At 57.1% G+C, this 18,848-nt stretch overlaps 1 protein-coding gene across 2 annotated transcripts; it reads left to right on the forward strand.

The window, feature by feature from the left end:
• The first annotated feature begins 284 nt into the window (after positions 1 to 284).
• Positions 285 to 18,840, forward strand: ERFL (ETS repressor factor like). 2 transcript variants are annotated; one of them, XM_074314276.2, is made up of 6 exons: positions 285 to 728; positions 13,441 to 13,520; positions 16,247 to 16,481; positions 16,847 to 17,042; positions 17,160 to 17,277; positions 17,679 to 18,840. In XM_074314276.2, the coding sequence occupies exons 1-6, from the start codon at positions 712 to 714 to the stop codon at positions 18,125 to 18,127; spliced, it is 1,095 nt and encodes a 364-aa protein (XP_074170377.1). In that variant the 5' UTR covers positions 285 to 711; the 3' UTR covers positions 18,128 to 18,840. The 2 variants fall into 2 exon arrangements, with proteins under 2 accessions (XP_074170377.1, XP_088656273.1); XM_088800147.1 differs by lacking the exons at positions 285 to 728; positions 13,441 to 13,520 and having other exon boundaries at positions 15,852 to 16,481.
• Positions 18,841 to 18,848: the final 8 nt, after the last annotated feature.

The raw sequence follows: 18,848 nt of genomic DNA on the forward strand, positions 1-18,848 counted from the left end.
CCCAACCCCGTGTCCCCCACCCCCACTCCCTCAGTCCCGGGATCGAACCTTATTTAGAGTCGCGATTCGACATCTGTTTTCAAATTTGATCAGCTCTGAACTTTATTTTCCGAGTTTGAGGAAAATTATATTCCATCGATCGCGCTCCCGCCCCCTCCCCCGCACCGCCCGCCACCGCCGCCGCCTCCATATATCTGCGCGCCGAGCCGGGCCCGGCGGCCGCGAGGGCGGGAGGCGCGCGGCGCGCGGAGGAGCCCGGGGAGGAGGAGGAGGAGGAGGAAGAGCAGGAGGAGGAAGAGGAGGAAGTACAGGAGGAGGAGGAGGAGAAAGAGCGGGAGGCCGCCCCCGGTGCCCCGGCCCGACCCCGGCCCCGCGCCCCGCTAGCCGCGCCGCCGCCCACCCGCAGCTCGGTCCCCAGCTTCCCGCGTCTCGGTCTCTGTGCGTCTGTTTCGTGTCTCTCTGCATCTCCCTGTCTCTGTTCGGCCCCGTCTCTGTGTCTCTGGCTGTCTCTCTGTGTTGGATCTCCCTCTGTCCCAGTCTCTCAGTGACTCTCGCTCCCTGACCGTGCCCCCTCTGGCTGTGTCCGTTCCCCCCCCTGGGGCTCCGGGCATCTCCCCCCGCCTCGTCCCCACCCCGGTGCCCCCTCCCCAGGAAGCCGCGGGGCCATGGCTATGGGACCCGAACTTTAAACACTTCTCCGGGACCGGGCGGATGCGCAAACCCAGCAAGTGAGTGAGCGGTGGGCCGCGCAGGGGCGGGGATGGGGGGCGGGGATTCCAGCCCGGGGCGGGGGCCGGGGCGCCCTAGTGCTCCCGGGAGACCTTCGGAGCTGGGCGGCTGGAGCCCGAGGCGGAGAGGCGGTGGGGTCGCCGCTCGGGCAGTGGGGGCGGGTGGGGCTGCGCCCATCCCTGGGGAGGGCTAGAGGTGCGCCCTCGAGGCAGGGGCAGGGGCCGGGAGCCGGGGAGTATGTAAACGCGGGGGAGAAGAGGGCCCGGATAGACTGGGGTCTGAATATTTCGGAATGGGGCATAGCCCGCCGACCTGAGGGTGGGTCTAGACATTTGGGGCAACAGTCCTTGTGGGGTTTAGAGACCAGGACTGAGGGCTTGAAATTTGGGACCTGGAGACTCAGAGCCAAGAGACTGGATATTTGGGGTTGAGAGCTGACTGTTTGGGGCTGGGGGTCAGGACTGGGGGTGTGGATATTTGGGGCTGGGTCAGCAAGGGGGTGGACTTCGGGGGCTGGGAGGTCTATATTTGGAGCTATATTTCAAGATTGAGGAGTCTGCAAATTTGTATCTGGATATTTGGTTTAAGGGGGTCACAGGGGCTGTGGGAAGGACATTTGGGCTTGCACACTCGGGGTACACTCAGGTTGGGAGTACAGGCCTGGCCCTGACTTTCAGGGGCCGTGTCCTCCTGGGGACAGGTGACTGGCCTAGTGTGCCGCACACTTTTTCTGTCCCAGTCATTCCACAACTGTCAGAGGGCCGTGCTGGGCCACCTCTACCATCTCTCCCTGGCTGCATCTCTCCTCATTCTCTCAATGTCTCTGTCTCTTCAAGCATCTCTGTGTCCACCTCTTACTCTCCCAGAATCTGTCTCTCTGTCTCTTTCTGAGTCTTTATCTCTTGCAGTATCTGTATTTCTTTGGGTCCGACTCTTAAGACTATCAGAATCTCTGTGCCTATCTCTCTTGCTATCTTTCTCGGCATCTCTCTTTCTGTCTCTCTGTCTCTGCCTTTCTGTCTCTCACTGTCTCTCTGTCTCTGTCTCTCCCAGCATCTCTGTCTCTGTCTCCCCTCGCTGGTTTCCGCTCAGATTAAGCCGGGGACCTAATTCCAGGCCCAGGATCGAATTTTCTGGCAACAAAGGGAAATAGCGAATCGATCGGTCGCTCCGGAGATTAAGAGACAAGCGGCGCGCGGATCTATCACGGCTAAACGGCCCCCCCGCCCGCTCCCCCCGCCCAGCCGGCCCGCCGAGGCCCAGACGCGCTCCGCATTGCCAAGCAGCCTCAGGAGCCCCGGCTGCCCGGCAGGCCCAGCCTGGTGGAGCCCAGAGCTAACTGCTTGTCCTGCTGAGGGCCGGAGCCATGGGCGGGGACCGAGAGCCGGAATTGACCCCTGGGGAGGGGAGGCGAGGGGAGTGAGTGAAACCGAGGCAGCAAACCACCCGGAAGAGTCATGCTGCACACACCTGTGGCCTCAGGTAACACCTTTCACCCACACCTGTCTATAAACACACCTGTCACAGCCATGTTCCCCCTTCAGTTCCCCACGTCTGGACCTCCAGGTAACATTTGTCTTTTTATACCTGCCCCTGCAGGTAACACCTGTCCTCTGCACCTGTTTCCTTCATCCGCCCCTGTAGGTACCACCTATTTCCTCTCACTTGACCCTCCAGGTAGTACTTGTCCCCTTGAAACCTGCCACAAAGATGCCCATGTTCTCTTATTCCTGAGTCTTTTCTTACCTGCTTCTCTAGGTAATACCTGTTCTCCACAATCTGCCCTTTCCTCCTCCCCTCAAGCATATTTACACACACACACACACACACACACACACACACGCCTTCCTTTGCACATAAGCATTCACACATGTATCCTCCTGATTTGTCCTCAGGTAACACCTGTCCACTCCCACCCTCCTGGCTCTCACCTGCACTTCTCCCTTACAATGCTAATTTTGTTCACCCTCTCACCAGAAGCACTTCCCACACATGTGTCACCTAAGAACACACCTGCTTCACAACACTCTCCCTGCCTGTACCTAACTCCCTCACATTCCATCTCCCATCCTTTTACATAAATATACCTACTTCCACTTGACTCCCCCATACCTGTCTTTTCCAGTTGTCATTTCAGATGACTCATCTCAGACAGAACATGAACAAACCTTACCTGTCTCCTAACCCCAACACCACCTAATTGCTCAAACATGCCTTAGCCCCTGAGTTTCATGCATATCCTTCTTTCTCATGCCCCTCCCCTGCCATGAAGTCTCCTACAAGCCCTTGTCCTCTGAAAGTCATACCTGTTCCACTTGCGCACTTGCTGCTCGCCTGTGTCTGATTCCTCACTGTCTCTCTGTTTCTGCCTTTCTCTGTCTCACTATCTCTCACAACATTCAACACCACTTCACACATACACACGTTTGGGCAGGGAATCTATCCTTGGCCACTGGTATCTGCCTCACCCGTATACCTGTTTCCCCACACCTGTCCCTCAGGTACTATCTATCCATTTTTCTTCTTTTCCCACCTCCTTAATTTCTCATGTTTCTCACTTTCTCTTTCCTTGCTGCACAAGGTCATACCAATATCTCCTCACACCGGCCTGTTCCTTACCTGTCTACCTCAGACAGCATCTGCTCCGGTACCACGTTCACTCATTTCTTCAACAAACAGGCACTGAGACGTCAACACTGCCCTCCTTAATCTCTTTCTGCTTCACATATTATCACCCAGGTCTCTGCCATAGCCCTGGCCTCCCCATCTTGTCCCCAAAGGGAACACCTACTTCTGGCCACACTCCTGCCCCAGATACGTGCACCTGACTCCCAACACTGGGTCCCCGTCTGACCTTCTCCTCATCCTGGTATCCATGTAACCCTTGTCCTTTCATAGCTTTCTCAAGCATTGTGCACCCTCAACCACCTTGTGTCAGCTATGCTCATCTCCACTACCTGCTCATGCAGCCTGCCACCCCACACCTTTACAGCCAAACCTTCAGATTCCACACACCTGTCTGCAGCCTGCTCCCCTCTGGAAATATCTGTCCTTTTTCATAGAACATGTCACCAGCCATCTGTGTCCTCAGGGAACACCTTTCTTGGTGAGTATAAGGCACACCTGTAGCATTTATTAAACACGTCATACCTCTCTCCAGCCGTCGCGCAGCTGCCCACTGCATGGTACAGAATGCCTGTAGTCTGAGGTTCTCAGACTTCAGTGTAGGTCAGAACACCTGGAGGGTTTGTTGGAACACAGAGGCCTGGGCCTCACCTCAGAGGTTCTGGTGCAGCAGGTCTGAGGTGGAGCCCGAGACGCCGCATTTTTAACAAGGTCCAGGTGATGCCGCTGCTCCACAGACCCCTCCTTGAGCAGCACCCACTCATAACATGTTGCCAGCTACTGCTCATTACAGCTTCTCTGTGACAGGCACTGTTCCCAGCTCTTCAGATCCAACACCTCATTTCATACTCACGAGACCCTTATGAGACAGGCACTTACTCTTATCCCCGTTTTACAGAGAAGGAAACTGAGCCCAGAAAAATGGAATGATTTCTTTGAGGTCTTAGAAACTGGTAGATATTGGAGATTTGAGTCAAACAGACCATCTGACTTATCATCCAGGTGTCCTTGCCTCCCATCTCTGCCTCCTTCCTCTGCAGACTCATCTGTCTGTCCACTTAGTCACTTGGGGGCACACTTGCTTCTCCCTTCCCCGCCAGCTCTCCTACATCCAACCTCACCTTCTCCCTCCACTCCTGCCCTGGGACACGCAGGCACTGGCTGACATTGCTCTCCTGGCCAAGCTTGTCACTGCATCCTCATCCCCACCCAACCCCCAGCAGCCTGGAGCCAGCACAGTCTCCTGCCAATACACATATGTCTCCCCAGGCACACCATGGTCTCCGGAACCACCGTTTCTACAGGCACCTCTTTCCTGCTCTCCCATGTTTCCTGTGTACCTGTCCTACCTTCATTCCTTTCCTATCTCCACCTCTGCTTCCTCTGCCCATCTCCCTCTCTGCCGATATCTGAAGCTGAGTCTCCCTATCTCTTTCTGTGTCTCTGTCTCTCTATCTCTCTCTGTCTCTTTTCCTCCCTCCCTGTCTCTTAGTTGTCTGTGTTTCTCCATTTCTCTTTCTCACTGTCTCTGTATGTCTCCATATCTCTTTATAGCTTTCTGACTCTGTTTCTCTGTGTCCTGTACTCTCTGTCTGTCTCATCCTCCCCCCCTTATTCCTATCTATCTATCTATCTATCTATCTATCTATCTATCTATCTATCTATTCATCTCCTTCCTCCTCTTCTCTGTCCCTTGTTTTCTCCTCTGACAGTGCATATATTGGGAGGCTTGAAGTCATACTTACCCCTATTTAAGTCCAGGCATCACCACTTACCCCTGTGAAACTTTGGCCAAGTTACTTTCCCTGTCTGAGCCTCAGTTTCCACATCTGTGAAATGGGCATCATGATAGTTGCTACCTCCCAGATCGTGGTAAGGATGGGGTGCTGAGGGCAGCAAGAGGACCCAGGACAGATAGGGGCTAATCTTCCATCTGTGAGTCCCTCTCTGTTTCTGTCTCTTCCCAAGGGCTGCCACCCCACCTGGCTGTCAGTGTGTGTCGTGGGGGAAATGGAGAGAGAGGTGGGCAGAGGAGTCCTGGCTGAGGCCTGGGCATGGGACCCAGTGTGGGGCTGGGGACAGGGATCGATCTGCTCGGCGGCAGTGCGCGGGCCAGGATTGCATCTTGTCACAATAATTTATTGCTCTCATCCCATCTGATCGATGGCGCTGAATTAGCACCGTGCGATGCCCCTGGAGCCCCGAGCCTCCCCCAGCCCTCTGGACCCCGGCCCTTCTCTGGCCCTTGTGGGATCCCCGCAGCCCAGGCACCAAGCTCCATCCTGCCCAGGCCCCACACCTTCCCCGGGCACTCGGGCCCTGCTCTCTGTCTCTTGTTTCTCTGTCCCCCTGTGTCTCTCCCCACCTCACTGCCTACTTTGCCCTCATATTTGCCTTCTTGGGCCTTTAAGCCCATGTGTCTGTTCCTCATTTTCTCTGACCCTTAGTCACCCACTTCTTCCCCATTTTTGAGTCCATTTCCTTCTCCATTTAATTCCCTGTCTCTCTCTGTTTCTGTGTCTCAGCCTCTGCCCCTCGTCTGTCCCTCTGCCTCCCTGTCCCTCTGGTTCTCTGCTCCATTCCTCTCTCTCTCCATCCCTATCTCTCTGCCCACTGGCTCCAGGTTTTACTGGTCCAACTCCATCTCTGTCCCTTGGTTCTTGGCTTTCTGTCCCTTTGACTCACCACCTCTCTGTCTCTCTGTTTCCCTCCCTTGCTCCGTTTCATCTGAATTCCATGTAAACAATATTTCCTGAGCACATACTTGGTGTGCTAAGCCCCATGAACAGGACACACAGCACCCCTGCCCCTTGGCAATTCCAGCCAGTGCACATCTGTCACTGTCTCTCTGGTGGAAGGCTTGGGGCCAGAAGGTCCAGCCAAGGCAGCCAGGCAGAGCCTGGGGTGTGGGGATGAGATGGAGAGGGAGCTGGAATTGAGGAAAGACTTGCCTTGGGAAGAGGTTGGGTTTCTGGATGAGGCAGGCTGAGGTGTGGGGATGGGGCCAGGTGGAGGTGGGGGGTGAGGGGGTTTGGAGTTGGTGTGATAGCCCTGAGCTGACCTCCAGGATTGCTAAAGGGCCAAGGTGGGCATCGCAGTGGCCCTGAACCCACACTTGAGATCAGCCGGTGCCTGCCACACTCTCAGGGCTTTCCCACTTCTCCCACCCCCACCCTGCATCTTCAGGCTCTTCCTTTGCTTCTGCCCTAATCCCTCAATTTTCCGCATCTCTGCCCCCTCCTCTCCTTCCTCCCTGACCCAGGGTCTCCTCTCCAGCGGCTCTCTCCCTTGACCTCCAGCTCTTTAATTCACTTTGTCAAACCTCTCTGACTCACTCACCTTTTCCAGGTTCCCCTGACTTGGATCTCTCCTCTCTGTCTCCGCCTTCTCTCTGTCTCTCTCACTCTATTTCTCTCCCTCTTTGTGTCTCTGTCCCTCTCTATCTCTCCCCCCTCTGTCTCTGCTCCTCTCTCTGTCTCTGTCTCTCTCATTCTCTGTCTCTGTCCCCCTCTCTCTGTCTCTCCCCGTCTCTGTCTCTGCTCCTCTCTGTCTCTCTCATTCTGTCTCTGTTCCTCACTCTGTGTCTCTGCCCCCTGTCTATCTCTCCCTGTCTCTCTGTCTCCCTCTCTCTGTCTCTGCTCCTCTCTGGGTGTCTCTCCTTCTCTCTGTCTCCCCCTCCGACCCCTGCACTTCCTCCATCTCTCTGGGTCTCTGAAAGGAGGGGCAGGACCCCCACAGAGGTTGGGGGAGCAGCCTGAGCTCTGGGTCCGCATAGCAGTTTCGCCTCTGTCCTCCCTCTTCCTTCTCCCAGCGCTGTTTGGTAGGCGGGGTGCGTGGCACTGCGGCTCCCACTTCCCTGGGGATGCTCCCTCGCCACCCCCCACTGAAACCGTTTCGCGTGCTGGCCGCAGCCCCAGGGATGTCTGTGCAGAGACTGGGACTCGGGGAGAGAGACAGAGACCCAGAGAGACACACAACCCCAAACAGAGATGCCAGCTAGAGGGAGAGACACGGAGAGCTGGGGTGGGGTGTGAGGTCTCCATCCCTGCCCTGGCTTGATGCCTCTTAACCACCCCAAACTGGTGTCAGGAGCACCTTCTTCAGGCTGGGAGTCTGTGCCCCGTCTGTCTGCTAATCTGTCCCTGTGTCTTGCATAATGCAGCCTCTGCAGAGGTTCATGTGTGTGTATGGTACGTGACACTGCGTGTATGGAGGGGTCTTGGCTGTCTTTTCGTGACTGTGTAACTTGTGTTGTGGCATATGTGAATGTGACATGTGGAGTTCTGTGTGTTCCTATGCACAGGTGACTAAGTATGGGTGCCTGAGACTGGGGGGGGGGGGGGCTGAGCAAAGCCATGTGTGTCGTGTTTGTGAACATATGTGTGACCTGTGTGTGGAACTTACTCTGAGTGTCTGGTGATTGTCCAAATTCTGGAATTGTGCCATGTCTGGAGTTCCTGAGTCAGTGGCCATGCAGCGTGGCTAAGTGACCAAGACAGGACAACCCACATCTCTGAGGGCCAGGAGACAAGAAGGCTTTGTCCAAGGGAGACAGGCTGGGAGGACTGAGTGAGTGTCACCCCGACAGGACCCCAGGAGCCGGGCTGGTGAAGGTGGGTGTGAGGACTAGCCTTGGGACAAGGTCACAAAATCCCCCAAATCTGTGCATCAGAGACTGGCTGTGTGAGCTAGCATGGCAGTGCGTTTGTGTTAAGGGGTTGTTGTGTCTCTGACAAGCCTGTGGGCTTGTATCTGAGTCTGGGATCAGGCGTGAACAATGTTTTGTGTGTATGAGTGTGTTTGTGTGCATGTGTGCAGTCATTTTGGGAAGCTGAATGTGACAGGCTGGACGAGAAGTGTCAGCTCATAAGAACTGAGTGAATGATATTGTGTGTGACCAGCCCTGAAGAGTGTCGAAGGCTGTGTGTGTGGTTGTGTATTTATTTGTGACTGTTGAGTGGTACGTGTGTATACTCCTTGCGTGAACGGATGCCCTACAATGTATGCGGCTGTGTCTCTGTGATGGCGTGTGAGCACCGGTGTGTGTTTGGTGTGTCTGTGTGCTTTGTGTGCCTGTTTGGGGATGAGCCGGTGCTCAAATGAACGAGACTGTTGTGGAGACAACACTGTGCAGCCATGAGAGACGTAGTGAGGGCTGCGTGTGTGTGTGTGTGTGAGCATGTGTGTTTGCGCACGCGCGTGTACCCCAGGCACAGAGACACCCTCACCCAGGGTCAGGCCACAGGACTTGGTAGACACGGGCAGGGGTAGGAGTGGGGGTGACCTCGGGGGTTGGGGGGCAAGTCCTGGCAGGAAGGCCCTTGTCACCTTCCTGACCCCAACTGCCCTGGGACAGTCTTGGGATCTCCTGGGTGCCTGTGGTGGGATGATCCCTAAACCTGGGTTTGTGTACACATGGACGTGGCCATGATCTATATGGACAGGTATGCGTGTGAGCTTGTGCATGTGTAGTGTGTGACAGCAGGCAGCCAAGCTGCGTGTGGTGTGTAAAGGGCGCCTACTGGTGGGAGTCCAGCAGGAGTGTGTGTAGGGAGTTTGCTGTGTGTCTCTACCGTGTGTATAGATGTGTCCTACACAGGTGTGTGGTGTAGGGAGGGGTGTGTCTTAGGGTGGGTGCAAGCAGAGCGTCAGGGTGTATGTGTGTGCATCTGGGTGTGATGTGTGTGTGTGTGGGGGCGGTGGAGGGAGAAGGGTCTTGGGCCGCGTCTCTCTCCTCTTTAGACAGAGCCCTGGAGAAGATATGAAATTTAAAAAAAAAATCAATTTTCATTCCACTTGTGCAGATTGTGTTAAGGGGAGGTGGGGGGGCTGGGTGAGGGATGAAGGGGCTGGGTGGGGGTGTAAGGCCTGAGGCAGCTCCTGAGGCGGCCGGAGCAGCTTAGAGAAATCAAAACAACTGGTTAAACCCCAGCCCAAGGGGCCAGGATGGTGGGAGGCAAAGAGAGATGCCTGGAGAGACAGAGAGGGACAGAGAGAGACAGAGACACCCAGACAGAGACAAGAAACAGGGACATTCAGAGATGGAGCTATTTGGAGATAGAGGCAGACAGAGAGATGGAGCCACAAAGACCCTCAGTGAGAGAGAGAGAGTCACTAACACCCAGCAGGGCCTGAGAGAGGCCGGGAGACCTGTCTCTAGAGAGACAGCAGTAGAAGCAGGCCTGACACAGTGCACACCTCACACACACATGCACACACATGCAGAGATAGGCTTGAGATGGGTGGATGGACAGTCAGACAGCTGGGCAGACGGAGGTAGGAACAGCGGGGCCCCTGGTGGCTTTACTTCTGAGTGCCCACTCACATCTTGACCCAACATCTCCCCTAGATGGCCTGTGTGTCTGAGTGTGCTGCTGTTCGGGCTAGTCTGTGTGTGTGCGCGTGCGTGTGTGTGTGTGTGTGTGTGTGTGTTGGGTGGTGTGTGCATCTCTGTCACCATGCATGCCGGATCACAGGTGCAGGGTCTCTAGTTAGTGCTTGTCTGTGTGACTGTGTGCTTTTGTGTCGCTTGTGTGTGACTGGCTTGGCTGTGCTGGTGCATGTGTCTACATGCCTGGGTATGTCTCTGTTTCTGTGTGGCATTGTGTCACTGTGTGCTTGTAGGTTTCCATGTCGGCACTGATTATGAACCTCGTTCTGTGATTGTGTGTCTCTGTTAATGTGTGTCTATGATTTGTGATTGTGGGACTGAATTGATGTGTGTCTTGTGGGTGTACCTGTGTATAATTGTGTGTCTGTGTTTCTGTGTGAATGTCTGTGACCAAGATGTGTGTGACAGTCATGGTGTGTGTGACTATTTTGACAAACATGTCTGTGTGTTGTGTTTGACATGTTGGTATGTATGCCTGGGTTGCTGTGTGGGTCTGTGTGATGTGTGTTGGTTGTGACAGTCTTGGTACATATGATTTTGTTGACACATGCATCACACATCTTTGTGATGTATAGTGTGTGACAATGTGGTGTGTGTCACTTGGTTGACCTGTGTGACAGTGTGGTATGTGTTACTTTGTTGACATGTGTCTGTGTGACATGTTGTGTGACAGTGTGGTGTGTGTGCATGAGTTGGGGTGTGGGTTTATGTAACTGGTTGGCAGGGAGAGGAGGGCGGCAGCCTTAGCCTGCCCAGCCCCTCTCCACACTGCTGTGTGCACACGCGCACACACATTCAGTGCCATGGCTGCGGGCGGTGGAGATGGGGGGCAGGGGGTGTGGAGGAAGCAAAATAAAATTAAAAATTAAAGCTTGCCCGGAGTCCCCATCCGCACCGCGGCCGGCGGGGAGCCGTGGGGGGTGCAGCAGCTCCCCCTCTGAAGCCACCCGGGCTGGGGCCAGCTGTCTGTCTGTCAGTCTGTATGGCTGTCCTACTGCCTGCTCGCCCCGCAGATCGGCCCAAAGGCCTGCTACCTCCATCGGTCGATCAGCAATCAATGGGGCCAGCGGGGTGCCAGGGGCAGGGCAAGATCAAAGGGGCCCCAAGAGACGGACACTAGGACTGAAACAGAGACACAGAGACGTAGAGACAGAGACAGAGAGAGAAGGAGACAGGAATGTGGAGCGGAGAGATGTGAAGACCCAGAGACATAAAAGCCGAGTGGTGTGAAGAGATGGAGACATGGGGACCCAGAGACACAGACATGGGGACCCAGAGACACAGACATGGGGCTGCGAACCAGGACGGTTAGGGTAGAAATGCAGGGAATGGGACAGAATGGAAGGAGGAGGCAGGGACCCAATCCCCCGTGGGCTTGCGGCTTGCAGGACAGAGGCGGGGGTGGGGTGGGGGTGGGGTTTGGGGGGGACAGAGATGGGAGAAGTGGCAGGCAGAGACCAAGAGACAGCAGAGATGTGTGTGAGAGACGGCGGGGGGAGCGTGGGAGCAGGGCCCGGAGCGCCGATCCCACGGCTCCTCGTTATAACGTGTCCGGAGGAGGCGGCGGGGAGTTGAAAGCATCGGGAAGAGAAATCAAAACCAACACGGAAATGAGAGGGGCCAATGGGGGGGGGGGACAGGGGCGGAGGAAGGAGGGAGGGGACCCAGAGAGGCAGAGAGAGCCAGGGAGGTGGGAGAGGTGGACGGGGAGAGGTGCGGAGGAGTCGGGGTGATGGGGAGATGGGAGGGAGATGAAGAGAGAGATGGAGATGGGGCCGGGTGGGGGCAGAGAGACACAGAGGTGGGAGAGTTAGAGAGACACAGAGAGGAGGAGGAAAAGAGACAGATAGGGGAAAGAGAGGAAGCAAGAGAGACTGAGAGATGGAAGAACTCGGGAGATAGGGAGAGAGAGACAGGAGAAGGGATGGGGGAACAGGAAGAGACAGATGTGGAAAAGAGATGGGGGTGGTGGGCGTGGACGACAGAAATAGGAAAAGAGACTGAGTGATGGAGGGAGAGAGACCGAGAGAGGTGGTGAGAGACAGAGGGCCACAGAGATGGGCAAGAGGCACCCCAGGTTGAGGGGAGATAAACATAAGAGAGAAGAGAGACAGAAAAATGGGAGTGATGGTGACAGGAGAAAGAAGGGAAAAGAGAAACCATGTGAGGAGAGAGACAGAGATAAAGAGAGAGAGACAGGGAGGGAGATAAGAAGAGAAAGTTGGGAGACAGGGGTGTGGGGATAGAGGGAGACCCTGAGGAGGCAGATGGGGTGGGGGAGGGGCTGGCCCCCAGAGGGACCTGAGAGCTGGAGAGGGGTGCGTGGGAGGGACCTCAGTAGACATGGCTGGTAGAGGTTGGGGGTGAGGGTGTCTGTGGGAGACTGGACAAGTCTGGGAGGAAATGGGCTATGTGACAAGTCTTGTCAGGTGTCCAAGGGGTGAGGTGGGGTTTATGGGGGGAATAGAGTGTCTGGGTTTCTGAGGGGTCTGTGGGATCTTTGGGGAGCAGCAGGGTGTCTGAGAGGAATGGTATATTTAACAGTATGAGAGGCTGAAGTATCTCAGGGAGAGGGTGTCTGGAGTGGGTGTCTGAGAGGAGCAAACATCCACGTGTGTGGGTGTCTGGGGTGCAGGGGTGTCTGATGGGGAGGGGCTGTCAGAAAAGGGAAAGGTTCTGAGAGATAGGGCAAGAAGGGGGTGGGGTACCTTAGGAGAGGGGTATCTGAGGGAGTGGAGGTCTGAGAGGGGAGGCATATCTAAGGGGGAAAGGGTGTCTGAAAGAAGAGGCAGATCCAAGGGGGAAAGTGTGTCTAAAGGAAGAGGCAGAGCCAAGGGGAAAGGGTGTTTGAGGAAGGCTGTCTGGAGGAGGCAGACCTAAGGGAGAAGGGGTGTTTGAGGGGGGAATGTTTGGGGAAGGCAGATCTAAGGGGAAAGGGGTGTGTGAGGCGAGGAGGCAGGTCCAAGTAGCAGGGATGTACAGGGTGAGCTGCAGGTTGAAAGAGGGGTGTCTGTGGGAGCGCACATGCCGGCGCTGGGGGCTGCTCTGAGGGTGGGTGTGTGGAGGACTGGGGCTGGGCCTGTCCCCTCCCAGCCCTTCGGGCGGGTGTCTGGTTCTGGCCAGCTCCGGGCGGACAGATGAGAGTGCCAGGCTGCTGCGTGGCCAGCCCAGGGGTTCAGCTGGGAGTCCGGGGGTGGAGGAGAGGTTCGGAGGGAGATAAATCTGGGGCAGCCACAGAGAGAACAGAGGGAGACCCAGAGACGCAGAGACGGAGCGAGAGGTCAGGTGCGAGATGGAGCTGGAGAGACAGTGGCAGAGAGGCTGCGGGCGGGTGGGTGAGCCAGAGAGTGAGAGTGAGCCAGCGAGCGAGCGAGTGGCAAGGCGCGAGGAGAGGCTGGGAGCGCCCTGGTGCTCAGTGAGAGAGGCACAGAGTAAGGGGAGGCAGCCCAGGAGGCTGGGAGGGAAGGCTCTGTGTCACAGGGCGGGGAGAGGAACTGGGAGAGATGGGACAGGGGGCCGTGGGGTGTCAGGGTGCGATGTGAGGAGAGAGGGTGGTGGGAATCAGGCTGGGCAGAGTCTGGGCAGAGGGGGGAGCCCCTGGGCAGCACCTGTCCCCGCTGACTGCCGTCTCTCCCACCCGCCCCATCCTGTCCCTGCCTGTCTGTCCCTGCATGTCTGTCCTGGCGTCTCTGCAGGGCCAGCTCCACCATGGACTGTAGCTGCGTCTCCGACCTTCTCTTCACCCCGCCTGCCCTGCCGGCTCTCTGGACCCCTGGTAACTGGCCTGGACCCCCTCCCCCCAGCCCTCGGGCCTTCCCAGCCGGCCCCTCCTTTCTGATCTCTCACTCTCCTCCCTCTACCTCCCAGGTCTCTGTCAGAGTCCCCTTAATGAAAAACTTGGCTAAAAACTTCACAGCCAGATGTCCCTGCCACCTGCCTGCTGGGACGTGAGGGTCTTTTGGAGGGTGGGTAAGGTATTGAGGTGCAAGAGGCACAGAGATCTGGGGGCCTAAGGTCCTGGGGTCTCTGCCGTGCACATCTCGACCTGCTTCCACTCAAGACCTGCAGGCAAAGAGAAGCAGGGGGACCAGAGACAGGCAGGGGTGTTGGAGCAAGGGTAGGGGCCAGACGAGGCAGTAGGCCTGGCGCTGGAGGACAGATGGACAGACGGGACGACCCAGGCAGGGGGACGTGGAGTCACGGCCCAGCCAGCCGGAGCCCTGGAAGAGAGGACGGCTCGCTCAGAAGTGGATGTTCAGAGCTGGGGATGTGGACAGTAAGACTGGCTTAGATGTGCATTTGAGTCCAAGTGATATGCCCCACAGGTGTGTGTGTGTGTGTGTGTGTGTGTGTGGAGACAGATTCTGTGCCTGGCTATTTGGGGTGTTGGAGTGTGTCCCTGTGTCACACTTGAGTGTTTCTGGAAGAAGGGGTCACACTGGGAGAGTGTGTGTGTATCCGCGCAGTGTGTGTCTTTGTGTGAGCGTGTGCAGGCTCGGATATGCACCTGAGGCTAACTCAGTGTCTCTGGGCTGCGTTGTCTTTCTTTGGGATGTCTAGTGTGTCTGCGTGTTAGATTGGGGGGGGTGTCTGCCAGCTCGCCGACTGTGTACCTGCCTCAGTGAGACGAAGAACCTTCAGCTTGTCCTTCCTGGTCTGCTGCATGGCATGTAGCATTCAGAACCGACGTCCTGGTGCCATGTAGTGGGGGCTGTGTCTGTGTTGGGGTGTGTGTGTGTGTTTCTCACATCTGTATCACTGAGTGTGACTGAGTGGGGGGCTGTCTGTCACAATGTATGTGTGCCTTTGTGCTGAGGTTGGGGTACTCTCTCTAGGTGCGTGTGTTAGCAGGTACAACACAGTTGAGGACATCCTGTGGCGTTGCCGGGTTCGGGTGTGTGTCTGCACGAGGATGGTATGTCCAGTTGCACATTGTCATCTTTGGGGTCGTGTGGTGTGTCTGTGATAGTTGCTTCCCCACTAGGACATACTTGTGTTCTGGGTGTGGAATGGGCCAGAGCTCCATGTTGATTGAACCCTGTCATCTAAGGACCTGGAATGGAGTTGAGAGAAAATTCTCCCATTAATGAAGAAACTGCCTGGCCTTCCCCAGCCTCAGGCAGGGAGGCGTTAGCACCCACATTTATACTCCAGGCAGCCTGGGCAGGACCTTGCTCTTCCTGGCTGCCCACCCCGGAAATCCTAATTAGCCAGAGAGGGCAAGGAACCGCAGGGGGGATCACACAGCCGTGTAGCCATGCCTCCTCCCCTTTCTTGCACGGCCCTTAACTCTTTGTAGGCCAGTGCTGCCTTCTGTCTTCATGCCTAGGTCTGGGGTCTCTGAGGAGGGGAGAGGGGCAGAGGATATGGCACAGGAATGAGCACAGAGGTGGGACCCAGGGCCTGGGCTTTCTGGGTGGGAGGTGAGATTTAGGGGTGGGCAGGCACATCCCCTTTCCACCCAACTTCTGGGCGTATTTGGACAACAGGATGCAGGACACCGTGTAAATGACGTGTGATGCTGGGCGAGGTATGTTAGATTGTGGTGCCTGTGTGTGTGGGGGGCGGGGCTTGGGAGGCTGTTTGGTCATGGTGTCACCTTGCATGTGTCAGGTTGACAGGTGTCTTGATGCTGACTCACCGTCTCCACCACACTGTCTTATTTGGGCCCTTGGGGTCCTGTGTGTTTCTGGTCATGGTAGTGTTGTAGTGGGACCCAGTTCTGAGGGGCCTGAGGTGTGTACTTTTGTGTGGGGACGGGGTATGCAATGTGGGGTGTCTGGCATGTCCATCTTTGTGGTACATTGTGTGTTGTGTGTTGTGCCCCTGCAGGAGTGTGTGTCTGGTGCATCTGTGTCCCAGGGTATAGCTGTGTGTCCTTTGAGGGTGAGTGGATGTCTGTGTGACATGTGTTATGGGTATCTGCATACACACACTGCTTCTAGACCGACATAGTGAGGGGACACGGGGACGTGAAAGGCATAGATGGACAGATGCTCAGACATGTGTACACACAGGCCCAGCCTGGATGTGCCAAGGTGGGGTCAGCGGCGGGAGCCTTTGGGGAGACATGGAGCAGAGGGCAAGGCACAGGGGGGACGGGAGACAGCAGGAATCCAGGGCAGTTCAGAGCGCAGGGGAGACGAGACCTCCCAGGCTGGCGGGAATGGGGGACAACTGAGGGATGGGATAATGCTCTGGAGGGGGTGCCCTTCCCAGCTCCAGCGAGGATGGAGGAAACTGGTTGTTCCCACCCTCCACCCCAGGACACTGAATCTGGAAGAGTTGTGCCAAGATAGGAGATCAGGCTGGAAGTGCCAACCTAGGGTCCCCTGAGGTCTCTCCTGCTAGTTGGACAATTTGGGGACTAGACACCAAGTGGGGTCTGGAGAGTGGGAATGCCTGAGCCTGAGCAGCTGCTCATCAGAGGCCGGGAGCAGGGCAAGGGCTGGGTGCCTCCTGGGTTCCAAGCAGGGGCCACTCCCCTGCCTCTGTTCCCAGGGTTTGCCTTTCCGGATTGGGCCTACAAGCCGGAGTCGTCCCCTGGCTCAAGGCAGATCCAGCTGTGGCACTTTATCCTGGAGCTGCTGCAGAAGGAGGAGTACCAGGGTGTCATCGCCTGGCAGGGGGACTACGGGGAATTCGTCATCAAGGACCCCGACGAGGTGGCCAGGCTCTGGGGCGTCCGCAAGTGCAAGCCCCACATGAATTATGACAAGCTGAGCCGGGCCCTGCGGTGAGGAGGGCTGTGGCCTGGACGTTCACCTTGCCCCTTCTCCCCACTGTCCCTCTAGGCCCCCGCCCCCTGGGGGCTTTTCCTCCACTTCCTGGGGCAGAATCCCAATGGATTGCATGCAGGACTCTGCACAAGTGTAAGCACTTCCTTGAGTGGAAGGCAGGCAAGGAGGAAGGACCCATGGTCTGGGCTTTGGAGCCACACAGGCCAGGACCCCAGCCCTTGCCTCACTCCTTCCTAGTCCTGGCACCTTGATCAAGGGACTTGTGAGCCTCAGTTTCCCCAATTGTTATGCTCTGTGGCTGGCACAGTATGGGTTCAGGGCTCCCCCTTTACTCCCCACCCCATTCTCCCTCTCCCCACAGCTACTACTACAACAAGAGGATTCTCCACAAGACCAAAGGGAAGAGGTTCACCTACAAGTTCAACTTCAGCAAAGTTGTGCTTGTCAATTACCCACTGTTGGATGTGGCAGCAGCCACCACAGGATCCCCACTCTTGCTGACCCCCAGTCCCTTTGGGGGGGGCCCTGGGCCAGATGCTCCTCCCCTCACCCCCGAGGTGAGTTAGAAGGCTGGGGTCCCAGAATGGAGGCATTTGATGTCCCCCCAGCCATGCACCCCTTGGGGAGGGGGCAGCCAGTCTGAGCAGAGCCACCTCCCTCACCTGCCTCTCCAGACCCTGCAGACCCTGTTCTCTGCCCCACGCTTGGGAGAGCCAGGGGCCCGGCTGCCCCTGTTCACCCCTGAGACGGACAAACTGCGTCTGGACAGCCCTTTCCCATTCCTGGGCTCCGGTAAGGGCCCCGGGGGTACAGAGGTGCCGGGTGGGGGAATGCTGCCTGTGTTTGATGGAAGGCAAAAACGGAGATAGGATGCAGGAAGGAGGCCTGGGGCAAGGCTGCTCCTGTGTATTTAAAAGCCAGAGGATTCAAGGGGGGAGGCAGTGAGGAGGGAAATTGGAAAAGGGGACAGGCTGGGAGAAAGGCTTACAGGGGCACTAAAGGAATAGGGAGAGTGGGGGAGGTGAGAATGGGGGATGCCTTTAGAGGGTGGGTGGATGCCGTGAGGGAGGGACAAAGGGGAGAACACAGTACGGGCAACACAGTAGTTTGGTAGCACCCTTTGCTAAGGCCCAGGCAGACAGCCCCAACAGTGGAGCAGTGGCCCAGCCTGACGCGCCCCCTGTGCCCTCCAGGTGCCACCAGCTACTCCAAGCCCCCTGGCTTGCTGGGTCCTTACAGCCGTGCTTTCCCCGAGTATCCCTGGAACTTTAACCCCTACCTCGCTGGCCCCTTTCCCAAGCTGCCTCCTTCTCTCTATCCCCCACACTTCTACCCCAACCCTCTGGCCAGCTCCCTGGGCCACCTGCCCTCGGCAGGGGCAGGGGGAGGCCCCACAACCACACCTCTCCTGGCTGCCACGGGGGAGGGCCTGGGCCCCGAGCGCCCTTCGGGCCTGGCAGCAGCTCCCCGCCTGGCACTGCCAGGGGTTGGGGGTCCAGAGGCTGCTCTGGGCGGGAAGGAGGACAGCGACTCGGAGCTGGAGATCACGGATGTCAGCGGCTGCAGCTCTGACAGTGAGGGCGACGAGGGCCTCCCTGTGCCCCCCAAGTCCAAGGCGGGCAAAGGGGGGGTTGGCAGCTGAGCCGGCATGGGGTGATGGATTCTGCCGGGGCAGGGACCAGGGCCACTACCCGTGCAGCCTCTTCCTTCGTCTGGTCTGCCCTCGATGTCCTGCCAGAGGCCGGGGATCAGCCCTTGGCCCCTCCCAGGGCTGGGCACGTGGCTGTCCCAGTCTTCTTCTCCAACCCCAGGGTGGGGGTCTCATCTTCCCCTCCAGAGAGAGGAGGGAATGTGATGGCCTCCAGCCTGCTCCCAGGCTCCAGTTTGAGGGGGTCCCTGCCTGGCTCCTCTCCTGAAGTGCAATATGGTGCCCAGCCTCCCCTCATCCCTACCCCCCATGCTGTGACCTGTGTGTTTGTGTGGCCGTGTGTCCCCTGTGCTGGCCCCAGTCCTGACACCCACCCCACACAGGCCCTCTGGGGACAGGGAGCTCAGAGCAATAATCCCGCCCCCAGCCCCCACCCAGGAGGGCCCCCCTCCCCACCAGCTCCCCATGACCCCCAACAGCCACCTCCAGAGTTTACTACAAAAATAAAAGAATGGAAAAGAGTGTGGATGTGGGGCGCCCAGCATTGTGGGTGACCATGGGGGCTTAGGGGTAGGAGCTGGGAGGGGGTGTGTGGAGGTGCCTGGGGAAGAGTTGTTAAAACACGGAATGAATGAACAGTTGGAGAAAAGCCAGAGGCACAGAGGTGACGTGGTGGGACAGACCCAGGCAGGTGATGCCAGGCAGGGAGGGCTCC

This window comes from Rhinolophus sinicus, chromosome 8, assembly GCF_057876585.1.
Source record: "Rhinolophus sinicus isolate RSI-liver-muscle chromosome 8, RSI-T2T, whole genome shotgun sequence".
NCBI lineage: Eukaryota > Metazoa > Chordata > Mammalia > Chiroptera > Rhinolophidae > Rhinolophus > Rhinolophus sinicus.